Below are 26481 nucleotides of genomic sequence, written 5' to 3' on the forward strand. Positions count from 1 at the left end.
TTTAGGACACATTAATTTTATAAATAATAAAAAAACTTAAATTTAATATTAGACTCATTTGAAAGGTCTTAATGAGACCTTTCCAACGGTACTATTTTTATTAAAAATTAATTAATAAAATTAATTATATATTCAGTTTAACTAATTAGATTATTTAATAAATGATATAGAAGAAATTAAAATTATTGAATGCAATACTTATTTAGCAAATCTATAATTTTAAAAACCTTAAAGAAAAATGGAGTCCGGCTCCATTTTTTTGGTGGGATTCTTTGTAGTTAGCTCCAAATTTGGCGCTAGCAATGGAGCCCGATTTGAGAGAGTTAAGACCGATGACTGGTGAGCCATCTCTACTTGCCATGACAAATGTTGGAAGAAATATCCATGACAAGTAGCGGAGAGTAGAATTGGAGTGAGAATTTCTGACCTAAAATTGTCACTGGTGATAGGTTAGAGGCATAAAGAAGCAATGAAGGATTAAGAAAAAAAATTAATGAAGGGTGGTGGCTTGCAATGGCATCAAAGTTCCTCTACTCCATGTTACTCCATGTTCCCACACACTTCCCTTTTAAATTTGACCCAATTGCTTTAGTTTTTTTTAATTTTTGGGTGGTTGCTTCCTTTATCGGCTTTGTTCCCTAGAGAATTCCTAGTGTTACACCAATCTCTTGTTTCTCCTTTTCCCTATGATGCTAAACTCTTAATTGGCATTTGTTTATGTATACCAGGCTGACATATTCCAAATAATTCATGGCTTCCTAGACCTGGAGGAAAGCCTATGCATTTGGCTCATGTTGAATGATATTATCTTATTACCTGCTTAAAGGCCACATTGCCCAATGCCACCAATCAACAAGCACTATCTTCTGCAATTGTTCAGTTACCCAAGAAAATTCCCCTCCTTCCTCAAGTTGGTAACCTAGTTTGAAATCAAATCTCTCTCTCTCTCTCTCTCTCTCTCTCTCTCTCTAAAGACTTCAATAATAATAATAATGGTAACAATGACATGACCACCTTCTTCTGATTTCTGGTTCTTTTTAATGAGAGAGTGGGAGATCCATGAACAGATGAATAATGTGACAGTTATCCTTTAGGATACTAAGCAGTACGTACACATGATCCAGAATACTTCTGCACACATTCTGCACTGAATGTCTGGTTCAAGACACATAGAGCAATTAACTAGTAGTGGGTACTCCAACAGTGCCAATGCCATCCACTTACAAGGAGCACAACTGCACAAGTAGCACTAGTCCTTAGCTAGGACTACGGTTGTGCAATCTAGTTAAGTCTTCATCTCAGTAACTCCTGGTTGATTAGAAGGTACTAAATTTGTTTATTTCTTATACTAGAGGACTTTTAATTCATGAATAGTAATCAAGGATTAATGCACCGACTGCACAAGTTTCAGTCTCTTTATCCAGTACTGTGGTTGTGCAATCTTAATATCTTATTAGTCTTCCTTCTTTTGGTTAAGCTTCAGATTGTTTTTCTTTTTGGAATTTGCTCTAGTTTGACTAGAAGTTAATTGGATTTTAATTTTTAATTATATCAGAAGATTTTAAGCATGGACATACGGAGCAAGAGGTCATTTATTTAAGTTTTGGGCTGCCTCAACACCCAACTACCCGAAGGTTAATGGCTTGGTGGGCAAAGGAGGAATACATGATGATTGGACTTTACCCATAAAATGACCCTGATTGAGACTCCACATTGGCGTATTAAGCAGCAGTGGTTGCAGTTGCAGGCTCTTTACTCTCCTCACATGGAGAGTTGATGCAGTAGTGGAGGAAACCACTCCTTTTGGATGACCAAGTAATAAAAGAGTGCAGACTAGTTCCTTATTTAAGGTGATCATAAAGATGGATTAATGACAAAGTTTAAGGTGTCAATTGTAAAAGCCAAGTCAACTTCCATTTGTGCTCAAGCACAAGCAAGCAAAGTGCAACAAAACTTTTTAATTCTTGGGGAGCTAAGAGGACAGGCTGTGAGTGAGACATCATCACAAACTCCCAGCATTAGATATGGTTTTCCCTCCTCTAATGACATGGAACAAATGCCAACCTCCCCCTAAACTTCCCCACAAAGAAGAGATAAAAAGCAAAAGAAAGGGGATTCCTTTGCTTCCTTTCTTGCTCTCTTTCCTATCATTCTTTCCTCTTTGTTGAGCATCTTCCGCTTTGGGACAGATGCGCTTCCCACTCCCTCCATTTGGGTTTCGCTGAATTCGTTAGATTCTTCCCTTTTCCTCCTCATCACCTCCTGGCGTCGTCTCCTCCCTGGAAAATTTCTTCCTTTTCCCCTACCTCTTCTTCGAAGTTGGGATTTTTATTTCCTTTTTGGGGTCTTTTCGTCTCCAGTTCCCATCAAAATTTGATATTTTGAGTTGGGTACTATTCCTCTCCCTTTGGTTGATGCATCTCGGTGTGCTGCTCTTCCTGGGTCACCCAAGAATTCTTTTTTGGTTGCAGAAATTTTGAAACCATACCCCTTGCTGGGTTTTGGTTTCCATGGGTCTCTGCCATGGGAAGCAAATCCAAAGCCCTGAAATTGCTGAAGAAGATCATGCAATCCCCCAAATTGAGCAAATTGAGGAGCCCCTACCAAAACCAGAGACCCCAAAACAACCAAAGTTTCCCTTCTACGTCCCAAGCCCCCTCTTTGGCTCTTACAAGAGCTCGCCGGCCAATTCCAGCGTGAACTCAACGCCGCTACGATTCTTCAAGCGGCCGTTCCCTCCGCCTTCGCCGGCGAAGCACATTAAGGCTTTGCTCGCCCGGAGGCACGGGTCGGTGAAACCGAACGAGGCCTCGATCCCTGAAGGAAGCGAGGTTGAGTTGGCTCTGGATAAAAGCTTTGGGTTCTCAAAGCAGTTCTTTTCAAGGTATGAGCTTGGCGAGGAGCTTGGGCGCGGCCACTTCGGTTATACTTGCCGTGCGAAGGCCAAGAAAGGAGAATTGAAGGGCGACGAGGTGGCAGTCAAGGTCATTCCAAAATCAAAGGTTGGATTTTTCCCCCTTTTTAATGCTTCAATGTCAGATGGGGAAGATCTGTGTTTACTACCTCTACTTGATGCTTACCTTTTCCCTTTTCTAGAAGAATGCAACTTGTCATTTCGTTTTTTCTGGGTCATGCTAATATTTTTTGTGATTTAATTTGGGAAAACTTTTCCATAATCTGCGGAAATAATTATTCCCTTATGTAGATCTGTAACTCATTAGTTATCACTTGCAGTCTGTTTCCATGCTTTACAATGATGTCGCTTAGGCTTGAATTTGGTTCTCACGAAAAAAGTTTCATCAATTATTGATTTCCTTCAGTCTTAGCTCTTCTTCTGCATTTATTTGCGTTGCCTTGTTTAGCTTATTTGGCTTGCTATAGGTTCTGCTGCCTTGCGCAGAGCTTTTCTTTTTCTCATTTATCTGATGTTTGCTTGATATAGTTACTTGTTATCTATCATGTTAACTTGCTGGATTCTTGGAGGATTTATAGCGAAGTCCAACTTATTATGATATCACCGCTCCTTCTTAATAGTGACATAGTAACCCCATCACATATGATCCATGCAGCTACTGGCAATTATCAATCCAATTTTCCTAAATTAAGGTTACATGGGGACAGTATTTTCATGTTGCACTGGTCATAATTGGACTCTCGAGTTATTACCTGACACTGTTAAGTGCATCCAGATCATTCTGGTAGTCTTATTTATTAATCTTCCATGGGATGTTCTAGTATAGTTATGTGATTATTCGTGGTGCCTTCTTAGTTTTCATCATCACAGGATAAAAAGTATTTGGTAGATGTGATTGCTGCACATAAATCTTTCCGTTATCTTTCATCTTCCATTATTTTGGTTCTGTATATAACAAAAATATAGCAGAAGTAAAATCTTCTTGCATTTTGCTTTTATTTGCTGTACCAACTATTCACTTAGTAGAGCATATCGATCTAAAAATGCCAATGCCATGGATATCATCTCATGAAAATGAATTACTATTGCAGATGACAACAGCTATTGCTATTGAAGATGTGAGAAGAGAAGTGAGAATATTGAGTTCTCTGACTGGACACAAGAATTTAGTGCAGTTTTATGATGCTTATGAGGATGAAGACAATGTATATATAGTTATGGAGTAAGTTCATATTGCATTCCTTTTTCTTCTCATAATGTTGATTCATGTATGGTCATGTGGCATCTACATGACAACATATAGGCTATCATTCAGTTTGGAATTTTGAACATTCTCTAACTGAAATTCTCTGCTGGATGAAGGTAGTGGTTAAAATAACTAGTTATTTTTCATAGTTATAGTAATACTAACAAAAAATTTGCTGGTATTCTATGAAATGCTAAAATGTCCCTCATTTGTGAAAGTTGGAGTAGGATGCAGCTTAACTTGATAAAGAAGTAGGTAAAAGTGGGAATTTTTTTTATCACTTTCTAAACATGAAATCACCCAGTCCTCTGTGAACTTTCTAGATTAATTTGCATAACATGCTTTCGTTGCTTCTAATATTTAAGTGTCAGTTGTTTATTAACTGCATCGCTGCTTATAGTTATAATGTCATTCTCTCAGATTATGCGAAGGTGGTGAATTGTTGGACAGGATACTGGCAAGGTATCTTCAAATGTCTTGTAATATGTTAAATATATTTCCAGTTTCTGTGCAAGACCACTATCTTTCTGTTCAACACTTGATCATCCCCCTAATGATTAAATCACTCCCATAATTTATAGAGGCGGGAAGTACTCAGAAGAAGATGCAAAGGCTGTCATGGTTCAGATTTTGAGCGTCGTAGCTTTCTGTCATCTTCAAGGTGTTGTCCACAGAGATCTTAAGCCCGAGGTAGTAGCTTCGTCAAACTGAAAAATGTGAATATTGTATAATTCATCTGATTCAAACTTCTTTCCGAAGTAAAATTTGACAGAGTTCATCTATACATTCCAAGTGCACTCTCTCTATACATGTCTTCCTTCCCTCCACCACACATGCTCTTCCACCTGGCATTGGTCTTTACTAAAAAATTTCTTGTTTAATAATCAGAGCTTATCATTTTGTGGCTCAGAATTTTCTTTTTACGTCAAAGGATGAGAAATCTACCTTGAAGGCCATAGATTTTGGCTTGTCTGACTTTGTAAAGCCAGGTTAGTCTAACAAAGTCTTTCTCAGCAAGCTCATTCTTTGTCCTGTCATTATTTTTATTTGACTAACCTCCTTGTATGTCATGTATCTTCACTTGAATTTAGCAGATGAAAGACTGAACGACATTGTAGGAAGTGCATATTATGTTGCTCCTGAAGTTCTTCATAGATCTTATGGAACTGAGGCAGATATGTGGAGCATAGGTGTAATTACATATATTTTGCTCTGTGGAAGCCGCCCTTTCTGGGCTCGTACAGAATCCGGTATATTTCGAGCTGTTCTAAAGGCAGAACCAAGTTTTGAGGAAGCTCCATGGCCTTCTCTATCTGCTGAGGCTAAAGATTTTGTTAAGCAGCTTCTTAATAAGGATTATCGCAAGAGAATAACTGCTTCTCAGGCTCTAAGTATGTTTCCTTGTTGCTTTGCCATAGTTCAGTCTATTGTCTAAATTGTTATTAAGTGAAATCTGATTTTTCTTAACACAGGTCATCCTTGGATTTGCGGTTCTCAAGAAGTCAAGGTTCCGTTGGATATGATAGTTTATAAGCTTATAAGAGCTTATATTTGTTCATCTTCTCTAAGAAAATCAGCCTTGAGGGTATGCTGATTCTTTATAGAATCAATAAATTAATATTTCTCATTATTATAGTTGGATAGTTTAGTCCTTTTACAGTTTCACATGTTTGCAATCACCCTAATCATTCTAGGTCAGTTTTTATGTAGGTACATATTTCACATGATTTTGTTAAATACAAGTATTGCTTCTATAGGTTCCATGCCCAACCGCAAGTCTGTAATTTACTCAAGGAAGAAAACTTCAACATGCTTGAAGTTTGTCGTAGTGTATGCTTTAAAAATTAGAAATTGTGCTTTAGTTCCAAGGAAGCATTGTCTATGCTAGAATTGCACTACTACATGAAGTACAACTGGTGTAACCTCTAATTAACTTGCTCATGCATGAGGAAGTTATTCTTGGCTGATAATCTGGCTCTATTTAAGGGTTGATATTATTACCACTGATGCTTAGAGCTTGTGAAGCTTTACTTTGGACAAAAAAGCTTTTCCAATTTTCTTCATTTAGTTAAAATGATAAAAAGGTCAGGAATTTTATCATGTTCTCTGCTGTTACAGATCAATGAATAGCCCATTCAATTTCTCAGATTATGTGCTATATAAACTAGTGACAGTCGGACCTTACAGTATAACATTGTATGATGAACATATGTGTTTTGTCCTCAGTGAAAACATATATATGCTTTAAATCATCATTACCAGCTGCCGTGGAATCTAATGAAATTTGTTCCATATACTGGACAGTAAACATGGTTGATGTCATCACTAAGACTGGACAGTAAGCATGCACTTTTGAAGTTTGGTTGAGTGACATTACAGATGGAAACTCAAATTATTGTGTAAGGGAAAATTTAATTTTGTCTCCTAATAACAGATGAAACCAATAGTTGGAAAAAAGCTTGATGGTTATATTGGGCTATAGAAAAGGGAATTAAGATGACATCTGCTAGTGTGGGTTTGAGGGGAAGATGTTTCTCATCTGAAACCCTCATTCCTAGAGGTTTTTGATTCCGTGTTACCATGACAAAAAAATAGCAGGCATTCCTAGTAGCACCCTTTAGTGTTTTTGTTGGTTATACCTGTCAAGAACCAAAGAAATTAGTTTTTTTTTTCCAGTGAAAAAGTAAGATAAAGACAACTCCAAGTAAACTAAATATATATACATCTAGGCATTTCATAACTTGAATATACTGGTCAGCATATGGGATAAAGCAACTGATTTGGATTCATATAATGTTAATTTTGCAGGCCCTTGCGAAGACTTTGACGCCCAGTCAATGCTTCTATCTGCGGGGTCAGTTTGCTTTGTTTGCACCAAACAAGAATGGCTACATCTCCTTACAGAACTTGAAGGCGGTTAGTAAATTATTTGCATGGTCCCGTCTTTTATATTCCTCTTTTTGTTCCATGTCCAACTAATAAAGTTGGCATCAACAGGCTTTGCTGAAAGACTCGACTGAGGCAATGAAGGATTCGAAGGTTCTTGATTTTGTTAACATGGTATGCTTCATCATAATACATTATGACTTTGAGATATACATCCTGACAAGATAAAAAGTAGTCATTTCTTCCCTCATGATGTTAGGTGAGCTCTCTCCAGTATAGGAAGTTAGACTTCGAAGAATTTGCTGCTTCAACTATAAGTGTATATCAGATGGAAGGATGGGACAACTGGGAGCGGCATGCTCGTTCTGCTTTTGAAATCTTTGAGAAAGACGGCAACCGCCCTATAACAATTGAGGAGCTTGCATCAGTATGATTTGCTCAAACTTCTTTCGAATTGCAAAATTAATCTATTAGTCACTTTTTTTTTGTTTAGTCGTTTGCTCTTACTATGTACTAATAGTTTGTCTCTACCAGGAATTTGGGCTTAGCCTTTGTGTCCCTGTTCATGTTGTTCTCCAAGAGTGGATAAGACATTCTGATGGAAAACTTAGTTTCCATGGATTTGTGAAACTTCTACACGGCATTTCTTCACGGCCACCTCTAAAAGCCTAGCAGAATTAAATCTTTCATCTAGCACATATATATTGCCACTCTCACGGGCGAATTGCAATGCATTAACAAGGCAAGCCAATCTCGGGATCCTGTGAACTCAAGGTAGACTAGAAGGTGGTGAAAACAAATATCATCTAGTCATTGTAGGTACAAGGTCGAAGTTATCTTCTTCTTCTTTTTCAGATTTTTCTTAATTTCCTTCCACGGATGGATGGATGTACTGAAGCTGTTCAAAGGATGTACAGATGAGGATAGTCGATGTCGGTTTGCGACGGTTTCCTTCTCTACTGTCAAGATATTAATAAAATCATACTCTTGTTACATGCAAACGAAGGAAATTTCGAGTCTTGTAGTTTTTCTTATGCTTCAGTTGAGAAATCTTTGTCAAGGAATTGCTGATAACCTACTCTTGCAATTTATCTGCTCGGTTTCTGATAGCTTGCTACATACAGCAAGGGAGCATTTGGTAGAATAGGCACAATTGCAACAGGCTTTGGGAATCCTATCCCATTGTCTTGGTGAGACCAGGGAGTTGAAATGGGACTCTAATGATTTAAGGGCTCAATGTGTATACTAGAAAATAAGTTGGAGAAAACAAACTCCAAATTAGATGACTTCATCTGTACACTAATTAAAGCTTTTTCAGTGTTGAATAAGACCCCACTCGGTATTCCCATCATCTAGTGAGATCATACTCAAGACTTAAAAATGTGAAGTAGTGACTCAATGTAACAATGCCCAGAGAAAATAAAAGCTTGCCCAGTGTGATAAGCAAGCCAAAATTTCCACTATCTAGGTTACTTACTCAAGGACTTTAAAAGGTCAAAGTAGTGACTCAATGGAACAATCAAAGAGAAAATAAAAACAAGTAAAAGATACGTATGGAGATGCGGGGTATCGATCCCCGTACCTCTCGCATGCTAAGCGAGCGCTCTACCATCTGAGCTACATCCCCGTGTGATAGGCAAGGCAAAATTTTCTTTATAGAGCTTCAAAAAATTCGCTTGTAATTCGAAAAAACTCTTTTATAATTTAAATAATTTGTATCACCCGATAAGCTGTGTAGAGCCTGTTTAATAAACAAATTATATTTATATTTAAAATTTTTTAACTCATTTAATAAATAGGTTGTGTTCGTATTTACACTCCCCAGAGTATATTTATTATTAGATATCACTTAAAAGCTAATTATTTTTTACACACTGGCCCTGCTTCTCAGACATTATTCTTTTTGTCTCCCCCAAAAGGCTTAATATTAATTTCGCAGCACTCATATGTAGAAAAAAAGAAAAAAAAAAAAGAGTTGGTGAGAGAGTTATCCAGAAGACTAGATCCATCCAGTACTCTCCTTTTAGCCCAATCAGAAATGTCACATGGCCACATGGGCCCGGCCCACTTAAACGACTGTGATACGTAAAGTAAGCGAAGAGGAGAAAAGAAGCGCATCTCTGTTTTCGCTGCTCCTGCTCTCCTCTCCTCTCCCATGGCGATGCCTCGAATCACGAGGAGCAAGCAAAAGCCTCGATCTCCGATCCTTCTCTTAGCCATCTCCGCCGCAGCCCTCGTGCTCTTCTGGGTCTTCTCCACCTCCTCGATTCCCTCCTCGAATTTCTCGTTTTCCACCTCCGGAGGGATCAAATCGGCGGAGATGGACGCCTCGAATGTGTTAGAGAGGAAATACTTGTACTGGGGCGACAAGGTCGACTGCCCCGGGAAGCATTGCGATTCGTGCGCCGGGCTCGGGCATCAGGAGTCCAGCCTTCGCTGCGCCCTCGAGGAAGCGCTCTATCTAAAGAGGTAAGGAAATCTCTTTTTTTTTTTTTGCTGTTAAAGCTCCTCTTTTGGGGGATTTTGCATACTTCGTTTTGTTTACATTGTAGTTAAACCCGGTGGTTTTGTAGATCTTCTTTGTAATTTTTCCTCAGACTACAGTTTTCTTTATTTTCTTTAATGCGATTTAATTACGCGTTGTTCCATTATTTTTACTGTGATTAGTTACATGGATAACAATTTTAAGTTATAATACGTTAGGATATTCAGAATTTTGGTAATGCTTAAGATTATTGTTTGGTTTCTTTTTTTGTGCTCAGAGTGTTTGTGATGCCTTCTCGGATGTGCCTTAACCCAATACATAATAAGAAGGGAATCCTTCACGAGGCTGGCAATGCAAGTTTAGAGGAAAGGTTTGCTCATTAAACAACATTCTGTAGTTGTCGTTACAATTAGTTGTCTTCTGAAACTTATTTTATTACTTGTTGTTGTAAGAGAGTTTATTTTTCATGGGAAACCTTTCATTAGTTGGCATGATATTGAAACTTTTATTTATGGTCGTTGTCGTCAATTTAAAGTTGGTCACTTTTATACTAATCTAATAAGCTCATCTCTTTATTTTTAATAAGAATAGTCAGAAAAACTGATCATGATTTTTGTGCTATTCTAGAGAAAACATCTGGTTAGTTGCATTACATATGCTTTGCAATGCAATTTGTTTCAGTTTTTTTCAAATGCAGAAGTTTCTCTTCATTTGTATGTGTTCATGTTAGTCTGACTGAACATGTGGTTGTTATTACATGAGTAGCATCGTCTAGTAGGCCATGTATGAGTAGGTATTTTGAATGGATTATGGATAAGTAGTTTAAACTGTTTGAAACTTGATTTTGACTCGCATACTTAGGTTTCATGTTAGGATAAAGAGCAACTTGAGGAGGCTTTGATGAAATTAATACAAGCTAACTGGTCAGCTACTGTATATGCACCTGCAATATCATTGTACCTACTTGTTTAGGATGCTCTTTTAATTATGTAGCTGAATTACACTAATATAGTGTTTTGTACCCAAGTTTTTGTAGTTCTTTTACAGTTTCTATATATCCTATTTCAATTTCTTGACCGAGTAGTATTCATGAATGGTCATTCTAAATCTCTGATGCTGAGAAGGTTCGTTAATCCATTATGTCGAGCAGTTCGTATGTCTTCCAATATTTGTCCCTTGACTCGTTCATGCCATAACTGTGTTCAACTTGAAATCATATTAGTTTAAAGAAATATCTCAGATTTGCTACGACTTAGTTGTGTGGATCTTGAATGTTTGGAGATCATTGTTAAATTGATTAATGATATTTCACCTTTTTCTGAGTGTTGAAACTAATGTTAACATTCATATTTTTGGTAGATGGGAAGCTAATTCTTGCACAATGGACTCTTTGTATGATCTAGACCTCCTTTCACAGACAGTTCCTGTGATTTTGGATAACTCGAAGGTGTGGCATCGGATACTATTAACAAGTATGAAACTAGGAAAGAGAGGAATTGCCCATGTGGAAGGAGTTGGCAGAACTGATCTCAAAGAGAATAGCATGTACTCAAATGTTTTGTTGATAAATCGCACTGCAAGTCCTCTGGCATGGTAAAATGTGACTAAAAATTTCTTGAGCACCTTATTTATTTCACCCATCTTAAAGTAACTGCTGCACTTTATTTCTCTTGTCTTTCTTAATGTCACAATGGATTTTTTTTTCAATTTTCCTATGTGATATTTCATATTTGAAACTTCTAGTTGGTCTTGATCATAATAACAATTCAGGTTTATGGAGTGCAAGGATCGAACAGATCGCAGTTCTGTTATGCTGTCATACTCTCTTCTACCGAAGATGGCAGCAAGAAGATTGAGAGATGCAGCAAATAAGGTATTGGTTCTCCAGAGTTTCTTTATTCTCTTAACCGTAAGTCGTCCTGCATAAATATTTAGAATTTCTGGACAGGTATGACAAGGGCTCCTGAAGTTTATTTATATATTAGCATCCTCTGTGTAATATGTCTTCAGGTATTTGACCTTCACTAACAATAAAGCAAAATACTCTATACAGATTAAAGAGTTACTTGGTGACTATGATGCTATTCATGTGCGACGAGGTGATAAGATTAAAACTAGAAAAGATAGATTTGGAGTTGTCCGGAGTCTTCATCCGCATCTTGACAGAGATACCCGCCCTCAATTCATTGAACGGAGAATTGCAAAATGGATTCCACCAGGACGAACTCTATTCATCGCTTCAAATGAGAGGACACCGGGCTTCTTTTCGCCTTTATCTGCCAGGTAAGATTTCAATCAAACTTAGTTCATGGTTGGTGCTAATTAAAACATCAGCTGAAATATATAGCTCTCATGAATGGTCATTCATTTAGGTTCACTTTGACTTGCAAATTCTGTGAATTTAGATATGGCTGTATGCCAACTGGAGGTCATTTTATGGTTTCTCTGATCAATAAAGATTCCTTCTTTCTTATTGAAGATAGATGGATTATGCCTTTCTCTTGTCCTCTTCCTTTTTTTTTTTTCTTTTCTTCTCTTTTTAGGAACCATTGCTGATGGAATTGCAAAATTTTCTACCTTTGACATTTTTGAAGGAACTTATGTCTCTTATGGTTTACTGTTCTTCAGGTATAAATTGGTGTACTCATCAAATTTCAGTAGTATATTAGACCCAGTGATCGAGAACAATTATGAGCTTTTCATGGTTGAAAGGTTAATAATGTTGGGCGCAAAAACTTTTGTGAAGACATTTAAAGAAGATGAGACTGATCTTGGCCTTACTGATGATCCCAAGAAGAATACAAAGATGTGGAAAATTCCTGTTTATACTGATGAAGGGAAGTGAACCTGAACGCTTTATATCCATGGCATGAATTTACAGAGGTTTGTGTAGTATTCTTGTGAAGAACATGAAGGCGGCTTTGCAGTATCTGAATCTGCATATAAGCTTCAAATCAACTGAAGGAATCGGATGGCTCATACAGTCAAACTATGTGGATTTGGGATTGCTGAGTAACTCTGTGCATTTGCGATTGCTGTTATTACTCATTCTTTCGTTATAAAGGCAAGTTGCTTATGTATGGCTTGTAAGAGAAAAGAAAAAAAAGAAGGGCAGACTGGTGCGTGTTCAAAACAATCATGGTGAATCATGCACAGAAGAGCATGCCAGCCAGCATTATTGTTGTATTCTTGTATTACAAGATGCCATTCTAAATTTTGAAACGATTAGAGAAAAAAGTGTGTTCTTTTCAGGATTTCTCAAGCTTGTATCTGCTGTTTTCTTCATTGGAAAATTACCTGACATGTCCAACTGAAGAGGATGAGGCGAATAGTCTTTTCGCTGCGATTTGTGGACACTAAGAAAGGAGCAAAACAAGAACAAAAACAAAAACAAAATCAGCAAGTCAGTTTGAATTCAGAGGCTTTTCTTTTTAGATTTATTCCTCATCAAACTAGAAGAGTTCTGTGAAGCAGACTGCTTTCTATTCAGATAAGGTCCACAAGATATCCTGGGTCACGTCTCGATCTTTGATCGCTTATTCTTGGACATTGCCACTCTGTACCACATGCTTCCTTTTTCTATCTATTAATCTGGGCCAGGTGTATCACAAAGATGCGTGCAAGTTTAAGCTATGTTCGTTTTCTCAACCAAACAAAAAGAAAAAGAAAAGTTTTAGGCTAATATTATGAAGAGGAATAAGTTAGACGAAATTTAGTATATTTATTGAGATAATACAAAATTATATCCATATGTAAAACTAATGAGAAAAGTTATAGTTTTCATAACCCGACAAGATTGTGATAGGTAATATATATTACTCATACTTTTAATTTTTAAAAATATTTTAATTGAGGATTAGAAATTTCGTCCAGATTGTACGGTTAGTGGGTGGCTCTATGATTCACCTGTCCGTAAAAGAGAGGCTAAGAATGGGATTTCAGAGTGCCACGCGGGCCTCAGCTGGCCACTAAATCACACGGCCGCCTTTAAAACCAAAGATCCTCTGACGCCACGTGGACCGATAGGGCAGCAGATTTAGACTCACCGCTAACTCCTCGTGAGTTGTGAGCCACATACGTGATACGTACATCCCGCTTGGACCCACCAAACCCTAATTTATAGAGCCGGGAGAAGTACTTCATCCCCTATCCAAGATAATACGCTTCTCATAGACCACAAGAGGTAAGAGCCCCCCAAAAGCCTTCTCTTAGCTTTCTTGAGATTTGTTTCTTGGTGTTAAAGGTGCTTGTTTGAGGCGTTAATTTTGTTGTGTTGGCTGTTGAATCTGTTGTTCGACTTGAAGTTTTTAGGATTATGGGATCTTCTACTTCTTAATCCTTCTCTTTGTGTGTTCAAATCTAGATTTAGTTTGTGGGTTTTACTCTTCTACTGTTTGTTTATTGTTCTATCTCTCTAATTTCAAGAAGAAAAAAGGAGAGGTTTTTATAGGTTTTGTGTGGTTTATGCAGACTTGACGTTTTGTTAGTAAACGGAAAAAGAAGATGAAGAAGAAGAAATTGCTAATTTTTACATAGGGTTATTAAATTGACATGATGATGTTTTTGTTTGCTCTGGTTTATAATAGAGTTAAAGTTAGTTAAAAGGGAAATTTTCCTCGTATCATATTGATTTTTCTTTAGGGCAAATGGATTTTGAATTTATCAAGGATGAACATCTTTATATTGAGGAATTTATTATATGAGTTTGACCTCTTCAATGCTTTTGTTTGTATGTGCATGATCTTCTCTGGGTATCTTCAGGTCTTTAGAAAGTCCAAGAATGTTCTTGTAGTGATTCTTATCTGGTACTTATTGTGAAACGCCTGTATCCACTGCTCTTTGTGAACACATAAAAATGGAATTTCCTTAGCTACAATAGAATTTTCCATTTGCTTGTTCTTGTTCTAGTATTACCAATGAATGCAAAGATGTATGATGAAAATAAGAGCAGTGTCCTTAAGCGAAAGGCCACATTCAAGATGGAGCATGCAGTAAGGGATACTGCTGAAAAGTCAATAGGTTCACGGAGATCATGAATTAAGAAAGCTGATAGAGGGGGTTGACTAGCATAGATGAGTAAAGTACAGTTGATGTCCTTGGAATCTTATAGAGTCCTGTCTGCATATGTCAAAGTTTCTGGAATCCTGGGATTGATCTTAATTTCAGAAGTTCTGAGGCCATCTCGTGTCCATTCTTGAGGATGCCATTATGTGCTATTTAATTAATTTAGATAAGTTGAATTAGATGGTCCAGAAAGTAGGATACCTAAACAAATAAATTCATTGCACAATGCGTATGTTCAGAAATATGATTGAATTATATGTATTTATTATCATGGTTGTGTCGCTAGAGGGACTTTATTCTTGAAATAGGAACTTCTAATGATTTACAATTTACCATTTCTTTGTTGGAATAAATCTATTTATGGTTCACTAACCATATCATGCTAGAAAATTTGATGAATCATTAACCATACAATTTTTTCCCCCACAGATTAACAGGATGGATTGGTATCTAGTGAAGGAAAGTGATGATCTTCTAGTTCCAAGTGATGGAGAAATTCTGGAGAATCTAAGCTGTGAGGATGGGTTTCCATTCCTAGATGATTGGTGTCCCTGGGTCGTCACTAGATCCAAAAGTCTTCAATCAACTGAAAAATGTTTTGGTAGATCCAGGCAAACTCCTATGGGAAATTTCAGATCCAATGGTCAAAGTGTATGTGTTGAAGATGGCGAAGGGACTCTATTTCCAGAGGGTGATGGATCTGGTATTTCAACTGAGTGGAGAGGATCTACATCACTTGATTTCTCTACAAGGAATTCAGAAAAATCCTTTGAAGGTCAGCCAGGCTGCCAGCTGCAGACCAACACGGAGCAAATAGATGACATTTTCTTGTACAAGCACAACTTGTGGATTCTTAGAGAACTTTTTTAATGCCTGTAGGAATAACTAGCTTTGTATGCATATTTCTATATTGCTTATGCATGCAAAAGTAATTCCTATTCTGTTCACCAATGTCATTTAGTTTTCCTTTGTTGTCTTCTGATGATATGATTTTGTATCTTCTGCAGTAATTCATCATTGGAAGAGGATGTAAGAAACATGGAGGACCCATTCGAGTCATTGCATATGTTCCCAGACTCCATGTACTCGTCTTCATCATTTGACAACATACCGACAGCTATGGTTACAGATCCACAGAGCCATCTGGTGGATCTTGATAGAATTGGATTTTCAAATGATTTGGAAGCTTGGGGCTCTCCGTTGTTCACTAATGACCTATCAGAAAATCTGGAAAAGATAGAGGGGATTTCACCTTCCTGCATGATGCTAAATGAGTCTGAAATATCAGATAATTCATTTAGGGCCAAGGTTAGATATTTTGTTATTGGCGAACTGAGTAGCTCATATGGATGCTTAATTTTTATGGCCTGCAGTTACTTAACCAAGATTTGGTCCACTATAGAACTCTTGAGAAGTTTTTGAGATATGGATGTAAATAATATAACTTGTCTAATCTAGTGTTAACATTGATTCCCCTCTCATGGACAATTTAGTGATTTATTTTATTTTCTTCTCACTAATATAGAACAACATACTTGCTGCAGGATAGAGTAAGTACAACTGGTGAGGATAGATTGGCTGCTGAATTGGACAATCCTAAATGCTTGGAGGCAATGGTGCTGCAGGAGCTTGAGGATATAATGATACAGGTAATTTGAGATTGAATTCCCAAGCTGTTTTCTCCTCATCCATTTGATGGTTCTAAATGATGATACCTGAACAGATAAATAAGAAGACACGAATCTGCTTCCGAGATTCTTTGTATAGACTTGCCAACAACTCAAAACAACAGCGCAATACAAATGAAACTACAGCCACAAATGTAAATAAAGAATCTTATTTTCCACAGAGGGAAGGTGAAAGTTCAAGGTATGTCATGCATAAATTTCGTTAAAAATTACTAATTTGAATCAGAAACTGTTATTCTCATCAGAAGATAATTTGTGTTTTCTATTATACAACCACTTGATTGATAAGTAAGTCTTAGCACTTATCTATCATGTATCTAGCTTATTTTTAGCAGTTCATAATAGGGAGGTTTTTCATTTCTCAGACGCTCAATTAGAAAGCAGTAAATATTCATATAATCTCAAACTTGGTACCCTACTGTTTTAAGATGCATTGCATGCTGACATGGATGTGATAGGTTTGTCTCCAGCATTCTCCTGTCCTCATAGAACATCAACCACCACATCAGCTACAACTGGAACAACAATACAGCCTAAAATTCTAAAATTGACTATGTTCTCAACCTTTTTGTGACAGGTGGACCCTTGTTCACTTGTTACTGGGCCTTGACCTCCTGGTTCCATTATGACATTGCATCTCTTCTTAAGGATTCTTCTTCTCTCCTGAGGAAGGGCGATGTTCCAGTAAACATATGTAAGAATCATCTGAAACAATTTTTATTGCAAAATAGTGACATATTTTTACGTTGAGAACTTGAGATACTTCTCTTAACTTTATTTCACAATTTTGATTGAAAAAAAAAAAGCTCTGAAAACCCTGTAGTGAGGCATGAAATTATTTGCAGAAATCTGGGATCATATTATTATACCACACTGACAGAAATAATTTACCATTAAAGGCCAATCATTAAAGACCAATAATTGGTCTAATAGTTGTGGTCTCCAGATTTTCTATGCAAAAAGACCAATCATAAAAGGAACTGGATCAGCTGATAAGCTGTCGTCAAGTTGACTTACAGAGATTAAAAATATCTCAACTCCTATAGAACTGAGACAACCTACTTGCGACGATATGAATACCATAGTTGAGTCAACTTTAGCCATAAGTTTGCTACTGTACAACAATTACGGTTGGTCTACTTTGGTGAATTGCGTTGAGTGTTTCATCAAATTGAAATTTCTGATATTTGGTTTCAAACATTCTTTTGCTTGCACTAATTTGTTGTTTGTAGGGATGTAAAAACAACATATGGTTCATCTTATGCTACTGTATATACATCCACTTTGTACCATCTCGACTTCATATTTCCTGATCCTATCAAATGCCAAGCATTTCACTTACTGGCTATCATATGCTTTATTTTCTCAAATCATGGTGTAGAACATTTGGTTAATCAAATTAGTCACTGATTACAGGCTAGAGAAAGCAGAACCCATGGAAGCAGATACCAATGTAATAGATAGAACCGTGGCAAAACTCATATTCAATCAACCATGTTCTGGTTCTCCAGACAATTCGAGTCTGTCAGCACATTGCAAGTATCAGGAAAATAGTGAGGCATCTGGATCATACAACTCTTCAGATCTGCCATGATAATCTACTCTATGCACCAACGTTTTTCTGCACTTTGCTGAAAAAGGTGTTGCCTGATCAATCATGCGCTACTCGGATTGTGATCAGAAGGAATGACTAGTAGCAGAATCAAGATGCTTGTTGTTGAACAAGAAATTTGCCCATCTGGTTTGTTGACTTGTCAGTTTGAGGCAAATCAGCAACTCAAAAGAGTACGTTTTTTTTGTTGTAAACTGAGTGTAACCAAAACGTCAGTACACGAGAAATAGTGACAATACTGTAAATGTTTATAATGCGAAGTTAAGCTACCATGATACCATATAAGATGTTATTTATCAACATCGCTCTTTCTTTTAGTCTTATGAATGCATGCTTTCGTAACCAGCCAATTAGTTCTCTCTTCTGATTGAACTCCATATCCTTGGGATTTTGAATGGGGCATTATTTTCTCTACAATTGCTACCGTTTGCAAATAAGAAAATTATTGGTTTTGGTATGGAGTGAAGATTAATTATACGGAGAAACACAAGTTAGCCAAAGTTAGTTAATTGCTGACACCTGTTACTCTAGTGTCAAACGGTCAAAAGTCCGAGTTGTAGACCATATATTATCTGAACAGGGTGGTATCTCTGATTACAATGACTGGAAAGATCAACATAGAGATTCCAAGCACCCTTTTCTTTTCTTTTTTCCTCTCTTTTTTCTTCTGAGAGAGAGAGAGAGAGAGAGAGAGAGAGAGAGAGAGAGAGAGAGAGATATTTGAAGCCTTCAAGTTGGACCTATTAGAAACAAGCCACCATCTAAAAGTGGGGATGAAGAAATTAAGTACCTAGAATTAATTTTAAAAATGAAAGAACGAAAAACAGAAACCAAAGAGTCACAGCTGGCTAAGCGTAAGATAATATGATTAATGTCAAGAGCTTAATGAACATTCATTCATAAACGGGTCCCTAAACATAAGTTTATATTTAATAAATAAGCATGAAAAAATGGTCCTCAACCCTCCCAAAGATATACACTGGTTGATCTTGTCGAACACCACTATAACAGTCAAGCATCCGGGTGTATGTTGCGAAATTTCCATAGCACAAGTTCCCCTGCCTGGAGAAATCTCAGTAAAATATGGCTGCATCAGTTTGCTGTAACAAATGGCTCTTGAACTGCTAAAGCTCAAAAAGGAAGAGATCCATGTGGGAGAAATCAGCGAATAGAGTGAAAGGAAGGGCCACCGTAAGTCCACTGTTTTCTTCTGTTACCTTTTGGCGTAAGCCATCAATCATAATTGGGTTTTCCGAGATTCATTATTGGGTTATCGAGATTGCGATTCAAGTAGGATGTTTGTGGCCATATTGATGTCATTTCTGGCACGCATGAGTGCCTGCCTGGCAGAATTGCTGTCAAAGCCCATTGATACCAACATAGCAATAGAAGACTCCGGGGGCTCAGGGGCAGGGACAGGGGCAGTGGCTGGATAATTTCTCTGAATCAAAAGCAAAGAAATAAGTTACCAAGGCTATTTTAAGATGTATTCAAATGCAAGAAATACATGAACTCGGTCCGCATCCATGTATTGTCTTCAATTTATTATGTATGGCATTATATCTTAAACAAAGAAATATGGAGACAATATCGACAATCATGCCAATGAATATGTAGCAACGATATTCTTATGCTAACTCACCTGCCAAGAGGTACATGGTACGCTAAAACTACATCTAGCTAGTTGAATTAGGCAAGGTTCTGTTGCCTTCATCTATAAGCATTTTCAAAAGTACCTTATGATCCAGGTGCATGATCACACACACACACACACACAATCTATAATTTATGTTGCTAATCACGCACCTGGATCATAAGGTCCTTTTGAAAATGCTTATAGATGAAGGCAACAGAACCTTGCCTAATTCAACTAGCTAGATCTAGTTTTAGCGTACCATGTATATTGAGCACCAAAACTGCTAAAAGCAATGAGGGCACCAATGTTATCAAAGATAAAAGAGATCGGAAGGTATTAATGTCACAATGAACCATAGCAAATTGAGCTAAGCAAATAACTAAACCGACATGTATACAACAATGTAAAAAGACTTGCCTGTGCTGGATGGCTTGCATAAGGAGACATATTTCTCGTAATATTCCGTCTTGATGTCATATAAGATGAACTTGGCGAAGAGGATGAGAAAAACCGTGAGAAAAATGATGCAATTGCTTTTGGGATCTGTAGATTAATCAACTATATAATTAGTAAATTGATGGAAAAACCATTTTTAAGTAACCAAATATCATGAGAGATTTCTCTCTTTTCTTTCTTTGTCAATAAAATAAATTAGAAAAACAAACAATTAAAACTGTAAAAGTATCTTCCCATGGACAATCCGGCATCATAATCAAATACATGGCCAATCAAACCTTACAGATTCTCTTCTATATATCATAGGGCCTCCATCGAATCATGACCTGATGCATGAATACCAACTATGATTGATGGGGTATGTGTATGACAATATTGGGTGACCAATTTATTTAATTAAAGAGGGTGCCTCTGTGCACATTGCCTCCTACATAAGGTCTCCAGAGGAGAGATGTTTGTAAACTCACCCTTGTTCCTAAGGAATCCTAAGGAAGCTATTCCAAGACTTTACTCCATGACTTCCTAGATGCAAGGCAAGCCATACCATTACACTAAATGATGCCCCCTGTGCTATTCAATAAATATTCTACAATTAATACCATCAGTGAAACTCATTTTGCTAATCCTATTTACATTGGTAAGATATATGGTTTTGTTGACTTACAACCTTCTTACAAGAGGTTGCTCAAATATCAATAAGCAAAATAGGGTTTTTAAAAAGCCTAAAGAGCAGCAAAACAACATGGTATGCTATTTTCCTATAGTGATGAGTCACAGTCATTTACGTAATATTCCATGTTCCCTTAGGAGAATTAATTTTTATGAACAATTAAGAGTTCTATGCAGTTAACCTAGCATCAGATTATTACTGAAGTCTATCGGCCAAGGCAACTGCAATTAAAACTAGTGCTTTTTAGTGCTATTTTAGTGCTTTACTTTCTCTTTTAGTCTTCCATCTAATGTGCAAAATCAGATAACAATTACGTTTTGAAAGCATGGCAGGTTATGATGAAAGTAAAAGGAATTATGCAAAGTTGCCAACAAGTAAAAGAAGGGTCTGCAAAGGCCACATTAGTATAAGAAATTAAAATACATAAATTCCTTATATATAATGCAGTTGCCAACAAGTAAAAGAAGGCTCTGCAAAGGCCAGATTAGTATAAGAAATTAAAATACATAAATTTCTTATATAATGCAGAACAGTTCAGAGAATAGGATATAATAACCTTTATCTTGCGGATGCCGAATGCATTCAGACGATAGAGGAGACCAGCAAGTAAACCGCATATGCCAGGTAAAAGTGATTGCCTCCAAGATGACAAAAGAAGCTAGCAAAAGAGAAATTTTAATGAGGTTAGTAATCATATAAGCTCCTTCAGATAATCTGAAACTTTATAGGTGACTTAACTTGAAGGCCTGCCACATATATGAATGATTTATTGCTGAAGTTGAGACCCAAAATGCGGAACCGTGATGTAACAGGAATATCAAAGTAAAAGGGTACAAATGAGGCAAATATAAGACCATAAGGTCCAGATGCAAGTATGCTTAAGTTGAGATCTGCAGAAGAAAGAAAAACACCAAGAAAAAACTGTTAGTATGAAAGGAAATAAGCTCAGAAAGTTGGCCGCTAGAAAAGTTGCTAGATTTGGAATCAAATTTTAAAGAAAGTTAAGCAACAATATACAATGATAAGGTAAAACTGCTAACAGGTACAAAGCAAGTTTGAGCAGGCAATTTGCACCCATGTCATATTAAGTATATAATATAAACATTTGGAAAGACCTCTAGCTTAGGCAAATAGATTCCAACACGGCCGCCCAGGATGACTGCAATGGCAGCAACTGTCGGGTTACCACTGGTGCTGGCATGTACCCAATGACATTGCACCAGAAATACGGCAGCAACAGCAGCAAATGCAACTTGGGAGATGTAGAGTGGGGAGATTTTGTCTTTAGCAACATAGTAACTAAAACAAATAAGAGACTCACCTTCTGAAATAATTCTGTTAGATATTATCAGGTTATATTGCTAGATTTTTTTTAAGCATTTTGGGGAAGGAGTCAAATTATAAATTGTGATAAGAATAAGATAGGGCTCAGACAACAAAATTCCTTTATGTTGTTTAGTGTAGGGTGTCATATGCAAATCTCAATCAAAGTTTTGCAATTGAAAGTGAATAGGATCACCTATATTGTGTATTAATGCTTCACATCATGATAACCAGAATTCTATCACTATTAAAAGCTCAAATTGAAGCCACAACAGCTTGCAAGTCAATACTGGAACTAGAGAAATTGACAAAGTTGGAAGCCTTTGCAGTATCTTCTTTCAATATCTGTAAAGCCACACAAAATTAGTCTTGCCCCTTTGAGTCTAGCTGCTCCACAGTATTTCCTACAAAATATTCTACGATCTCAATGTTCTTTGACACTGAATTCAAAGCTATGGGCCAAGCAGTTAAACTAACTGCAAACTTTGTTTATAAGGATTTACATGATTATTTAACAATTCACTAAATTCTATATGATAAAATTTTCGTAGAGTATCTCTAATTGACATATCAAATTATAAGTATCCCTGATGCTTCAGCCTGTCAAAGACCTAGATAGCTCGAAACCATTAGCCCCTCATATTCAACAAGATACTGATGAAGCTCATTTTATGCTGAAACTTCAGACAATAATGGAGCTTAACAGAACTTCAAAACCTTGGTAAGTTTTATGTAACAAATAGCATATAAGCTATGATTTACTAGGTGTCCTAAGGCCCTAGTAACCCAAGAAAACCCACTCTGCAGGTAAGCCTCTCATTGTTATGGAAAGACAAGTGAGCTCAAATTTAAATATGAGAGTTTGGGAATGTCGATGGTGAATTTAAGATGGTATGAACAACCTAAAACCATGTTAGCATTATCAGTGCTAGGTAAAAATGTATACTCATATCTTAGGAACTACTTAACCACATTATTTCCCAAAATTTAATAATTAAAATGATTCTGCAACTCCTGTATATATAAATATTATATTGGTCCATTAGATTAAGTACCTTCTGTTTCTATGTAACACTATATAATACATTTGGAAAAGAATAAAAGCAGTCAACATGCTTAGAAGGAGAACAGCTCAGATCCACTAGAGATGTATCACCTGTCAATATAAGCTTGGTGAAGACTTTCAGTAATACTAATGTATTCATAACAAACAATGTGGAGGTTCTTATGAATTATGAATATTATTATTCTTTCAAATTGTACAGACAATCTTAAGAGTTTGATTATAAGAGACAGAAATTTCTTTTTAAAGAATAGCAAACATGATTTTACTTGAGCAGCATGCAAGTTAAAACAGTCATTGTTCCCTAAATTATCAAGCTACTATGACACAATCTAGGAATCTGGCAAATATGTGTACCTTTAATAAGCATCAAAGCTAGGATCTCAAGGAGTGATGATAATACGACGGAAAATAGAATAAATACCTGCAAACATGGCAAGTATACAATAAGAAGTAAGTCCAGATGCAAATAAAATTAAAATTTTCACAAGAAATTAAATAATCTTCATGATGTCGTTAGTTGTGTAATCACATAAGTTTCCTAGTTGGATCTTTAACTTTATAAAGAACTATAGGTAAACAAATTATGTCAATAGTTTGCTGGAATACCTGTCCATATAAAGCCTAGTAGTGACAAATACTTTTATAGTCCTTGTTGGTTGTTACTTACTGTGTATTTATTGGAACCTATATGTCTCTCAAATATCCTGAAGTAATAGAGCAGGTATAGTCCAAACATCAACTCTGGTGTTGACGAGAAGGCAAATACTGATGCGAAGATTCTCCAAATTTGAAGGCCTTTTACAATGTCCTGCGACAGCCACAATAATTGCACAAATTTCATATTATTGATGATATAATATACTGCAATAACTCTAACACAGCATGAGATGTGAAAGAGGTATACAAAAGTACCATGTACTAAACATGAATGAGGCTTATAAGGAATAACATCCTAAAAATGACAGTCAAAGTATGCAAGTGATGATGAGCTATTTAGCAGATCATCACTAATTTCCTGTCACATAATTATACACTTATCCATACTATTTAGTAGATCATTAGGAGCCCAACCCACAATTTCTTATGTCTTTATATGTTCATATGCTATCTGCCTTAAACTATCATCAAAAGCTATATACCTTGTTCATCTCCAGAGAAACATTACAAAAGTTCTTATAAAAATGGAAAGTGCCTAGATGAAGGAGAAGACTAGCTTGTGAAGTATAGAGCGGTGGAGTCATTTTGACGCCTCCAATTGCAAATTCTCTTATTTTATTACACACAAAATATATGCATCTTAGAAAATAGTAATTCTTGCTATTAACTTCAAAATGAGCACCCAAACATGGAGCTGTTGGACTGAGGATTATTTACCATATAACAGACAATATCGCTCAACTAGTTAACAACGTTAATTTATCTATCATTATTGCCTCTTCATGCATATCTGCCCATGTACATTTTTTTTTTAATTTTACAAGAAAAATAAGATCTACCAAACATATATAAATTCTGTATTTCCTTCTAAGAAACAATTAATTTTCTTAAGCAAGAAAGAAGCAAGTAATCAATGAAAAACCAAAACAAAGGAGAACTACGATTGCAACTTCTTTATGATATAGAGGAATGTATTCTGAGGGGCATCTCATCACGAACTTGATACAGGGTGAAACAGCAAGATGCTTAAGAAATTTTGACCCAGCAAGATCAACCCGCAGTTTATATACTACTTCTCAAGTCTCATGTACAAAAGGTTGGGTAAATAGCACTTCTTGCTGAGTTGATTCTAAGCATATTTCGGCGATTGCCGCTCAACTACACATTTTAGGTCTTATCAGGAAGTCAACGGATGCATATGCAAGGCAACCCCGAGTGCCAATCACCAATCAACCAACTACCCAGACGAGGAAATTTAAAAAAAAAACATGCAAGAATCAACCCACAAAATCACGTCAAAATTACCAAACCTTGCAAGGGGAAAAGCGAGGAAAGGGCAGGGCACCTGATACGACAATCCAAGCCGATGAGAACGCCCTCGAACACCAAAGACGATCGTGAAGATAGAAGAAACAAGAACGGTGACTCTCGTGACCGGAGCATTCTCTACGTTTTTTTTAAGGCCAAAGTAAAGATCGAGAAATAAGAGATTAATTAAGCAAATTGTTCGGGAAAATAAACCCAAAAAATCGATATCTATTCCAATTAGATTCTTAGGAAAGAAGGGCTTACGGAATCCGGAAGGTCCGCCGTTCATCTCCGACGGCGAAGGAATCACCTAAACGAAATCGCTTCGTTCTCCGCGATGAAGACAGAAGAAAATAAAGGTCGGTCTTTTTTTCTCTGTCTCTTGGTTCTCCTCTTCGCCCTTACTTGTCAAAGCGTCGTAGGAGTAAAAGTATATAATACCACTCAGTTAATATAGAGTGGTTGCTCTTATGTTTGGAAAATAATTTGCAAGAAAATTCCACTCTGGAATCACATTAGCAAACATGGACCGAAAGATATGTTACTTGTAAATAAGTGCTACTTTGATGTGCACCTCTTATAACTAATGTGTATATCTTTGCTAATATAATTATAAAGTGAAACTAATTTACAGCACTGCCTCTCATTTGTTTTCCATGTTAAATTTTGCATGGAATTTTTTTATGATGTAATATTTAGATATACCACCATCTTAGTTAACCAAAATAATTAGAAGTTTTTAGATATTGTTCTTTCTGTATATTGACATCTTTCATCTATATAAACTTTTAAATATTCAATAAATCTAATTCCTATTACGGGCATACGAGCCAATATGTATGGACTCGAGTCGGACTCATTTAGACTCTTGGGTCGGCTCGGGCCAAATTTTGCCTCGATGTTGTCAGGTTAGACATGAACGGGCTTCAGATTCACGGGCTTTTGGGTAACCCTATCTTATCTGAATTTTTAGGTCAGACTCGAACTCTATAGCATGTCGAATGAGTCAGACTCAGAAACCGTCCAAATAATTTAGGCCTGGGCCTTCTAAAATTATTGGGTTTTTTCTGCATTTTATTATCACCTTGAGATCCATGAAGAGATTCAGATTCTAAAGTCTAGTATTATGTTGTATTTCTAAATCTATGAACTTAGTAGCAGACGATGGAGTATCGAAAAGAGAGAACAGATTAAGAAGCTAGTGATAGAAAGGAAAATGGAGGAAAGATATATACTGAGAGAAGTGGATTTAAGAGAGGGAAGATGGTCGAAAGTTGGATTTTGATCTAATTTTTCACATCCATTTTCTTTCAAGTTGCTAGTTCTCACTCTCTCTAACAATGAATTACAACCTAGTAGAAGCTGCAATGAATATTTATCAATTTAAGGTGAGCTGACAGGATCATTCACCTCGACCATGTTCAACACTCTGACATCTTTCAATCTTTTAGCAAATTACTTCTGCATCAA

The 26481-nt window shown here is 36.6% G+C and overlaps 4 protein-coding genes and 1 non-coding gene across 5 annotated transcripts; 3 read left to right on the forward strand and 2 right to left on the reverse strand.

Moving 5' to 3' along the window:
* The first annotated feature begins 1989 nt into the window (after window positions 1–1989).
* On the forward strand, window positions 1990–8087 carry LOC140765141 (calcium/calmodulin-dependent serine/threonine-protein kinase 1-like). The gene is made up of 11 exons (XM_073104078.1): window positions 1990–3002; window positions 4006–4136; window positions 4581–4622; window positions 4742–4850; window positions 5071–5149; window positions 5255–5551; window positions 5633–5745; window positions 6969–7076; window positions 7158–7220; window positions 7306–7473; window positions 7581–8087. Exons 1-11 carry the CDS (start codon window positions 2511–2513, stop codon window positions 7716–7718), a joined length of 1740 nt encoding a protein of 579 aa, XP_072960179.1. The 5' UTR covers window positions 1990–2510; the 3' UTR covers window positions 7719–8087.
* A 513-nt stretch (window positions 8088–8600) lies between these two features.
* On the reverse strand, window positions 8601–8673 carry TRNAA-AGC (transfer RNA alanine (anticodon AGC)). The gene has a single exon. It is a non-coding gene; the product is annotated as a tRNA-Ala (tRNA).
* A 482-nt stretch (window positions 8674–9155) lies between these two features.
* Window positions 9156–13053, forward strand: LOC140765228 (uncharacterized). The gene is made up of 6 exons (XM_073104203.1): window positions 9156–9515; window positions 9809–9901; window positions 10891–11124; window positions 11302–11404; window positions 11585–11814; window positions 12160–13053. Exons 1-6 carry the CDS (start codon window positions 9202–9204, stop codon window positions 12374–12376), a joined length of 1191 nt encoding a protein of 396 aa, XP_072960304.1. The 5' UTR covers window positions 9156–9201; the 3' UTR covers window positions 12377–13053.
* A 679-nt stretch (window positions 13054–13732) lies between these two features.
* On the forward strand, window positions 13733–18206 carry LOC140765352 (uncharacterized). The gene is made up of 6 exons (XM_073104396.1): window positions 13733–13774; window positions 15025–15425; window positions 15603–15903; window positions 16140–16244; window positions 16319–16464; window positions 17700–18206. The coding sequence occupies exons 2-6, from the start codon at window positions 15034–15036 to the stop codon at window positions 17875–17877; spliced, it is 1122 nt and encodes a 373-aa protein (XP_072960497.1). The 5' UTR covers window positions 13733–13774; window positions 15025–15033; the 3' UTR covers window positions 17878–18206.
* Window positions 18207–18740: 534 nt separating this feature from the next.
* Window positions 18741–25431, reverse strand: LOC140766074 (rhomboid-like protein 20). Its single transcript, XM_073105483.1, has 8 exons — window positions 25276–25431; window positions 25049–25149; window positions 23714–23854; window positions 23401–23467; window positions 21396–21547; window positions 21214–21315; window positions 19949–20074; window positions 18741–19336 (listed from the first exon to the last, which is right to left on the reverse strand). The coding sequence occupies exons 1-8, from the start codon at window positions 25298–25300 to the stop codon at window positions 19166–19168; spliced, it is 885 nt and encodes a 294-aa protein (XP_072961584.1). The 5' UTR covers window positions 25301–25431; the 3' UTR covers window positions 18741–19165.
* Between the last annotated feature and the right edge of the window lie 1050 nt (window positions 25432–26481).

This window comes from Typha angustifolia, chromosome 8 (assembly GCF_048772165.1).
Source record: "Typha angustifolia cultivar Huaian chromosome 8, ASM4877216v1, whole genome shotgun sequence".
Classification (NCBI taxonomy): domain Eukaryota; kingdom Viridiplantae; phylum Streptophyta; class Magnoliopsida; order Poales; family Typhaceae; genus Typha; species Typha angustifolia.

Coding starts and splice junctions, on each gene's coding strand:
- LOC140765352 (XM_073104396.1), top strand. CDS start 15,034: ATGGATTGGTATCTAGTGAAGGAAAGTGATGATCTTCTAGTTCCAAGT. Junction 15,426..15,602: donor CAAATAGATGACATTTTCTT/GTACAAGCACAA, acceptor TATCTTCTGCAG/TAATTCATCATTGGAAGAGG. Junction 16,245..16,318: donor TTGAGGATATAATGATACAG/GTAATTTGAGAT, acceptor ATACCTGAACAG/ATAAATAAGAAGACACGAAT.
- LOC140765141 (XM_073104078.1), top strand. CDS start 2,511: ATGGGTCTCTGCCATGGGAAGCAAATCCAAAGCCCTGAAATTGCTGAA. Junction 4,623..4,741: donor TTGGACAGGATACTGGCAAG/GTATCTTCAAAT, acceptor CATAATTTATAG/AGGCGGGAAGTACTCAGAAG. Junction 7,474..7,580: donor CAATTGAGGAGCTTGCATCA/GTATGATTTGCT, acceptor TGTCTCTACCAG/GAATTTGGGCTTAGCCTTTG.
- LOC140765228 (XM_073104203.1), top strand. CDS start 9,202: ATGGCGATGCCTCGAATCACGAGGAGCAAGCAAAAGCCTCGATCTCCG. Junction 9,516..9,808: donor GAAGCGCTCTATCTAAAGAG/GTAAGGAAATCT, acceptor TTTTGTGCTCAG/AGTGTTTGTGATGCCTTCTC. Junction 11,125..11,301: donor ACTGCAAGTCCTCTGGCATG/GTAAAATGTGAC, acceptor ATAACAATTCAG/GTTTATGGAGTGCAAGGATC.
- LOC140766074 (XM_073105483.1), bottom strand. CDS start 25,300: ATGAACGGCGGACCTTCCGGATTCC. Junction 23,468..23,713: donor TAGGTTCCAATAAATACACA/GTAAGTAACAAC, acceptor CCATGTTTGCAG/GTATTTATTCTATTTTCCGT. Junction 20,075..21,213: donor TCGGCATCCGCAAGATAAAG/GTTATTATATCC, acceptor ATTAATCTACAG/ATCCCAAAAGCAATTGCATC.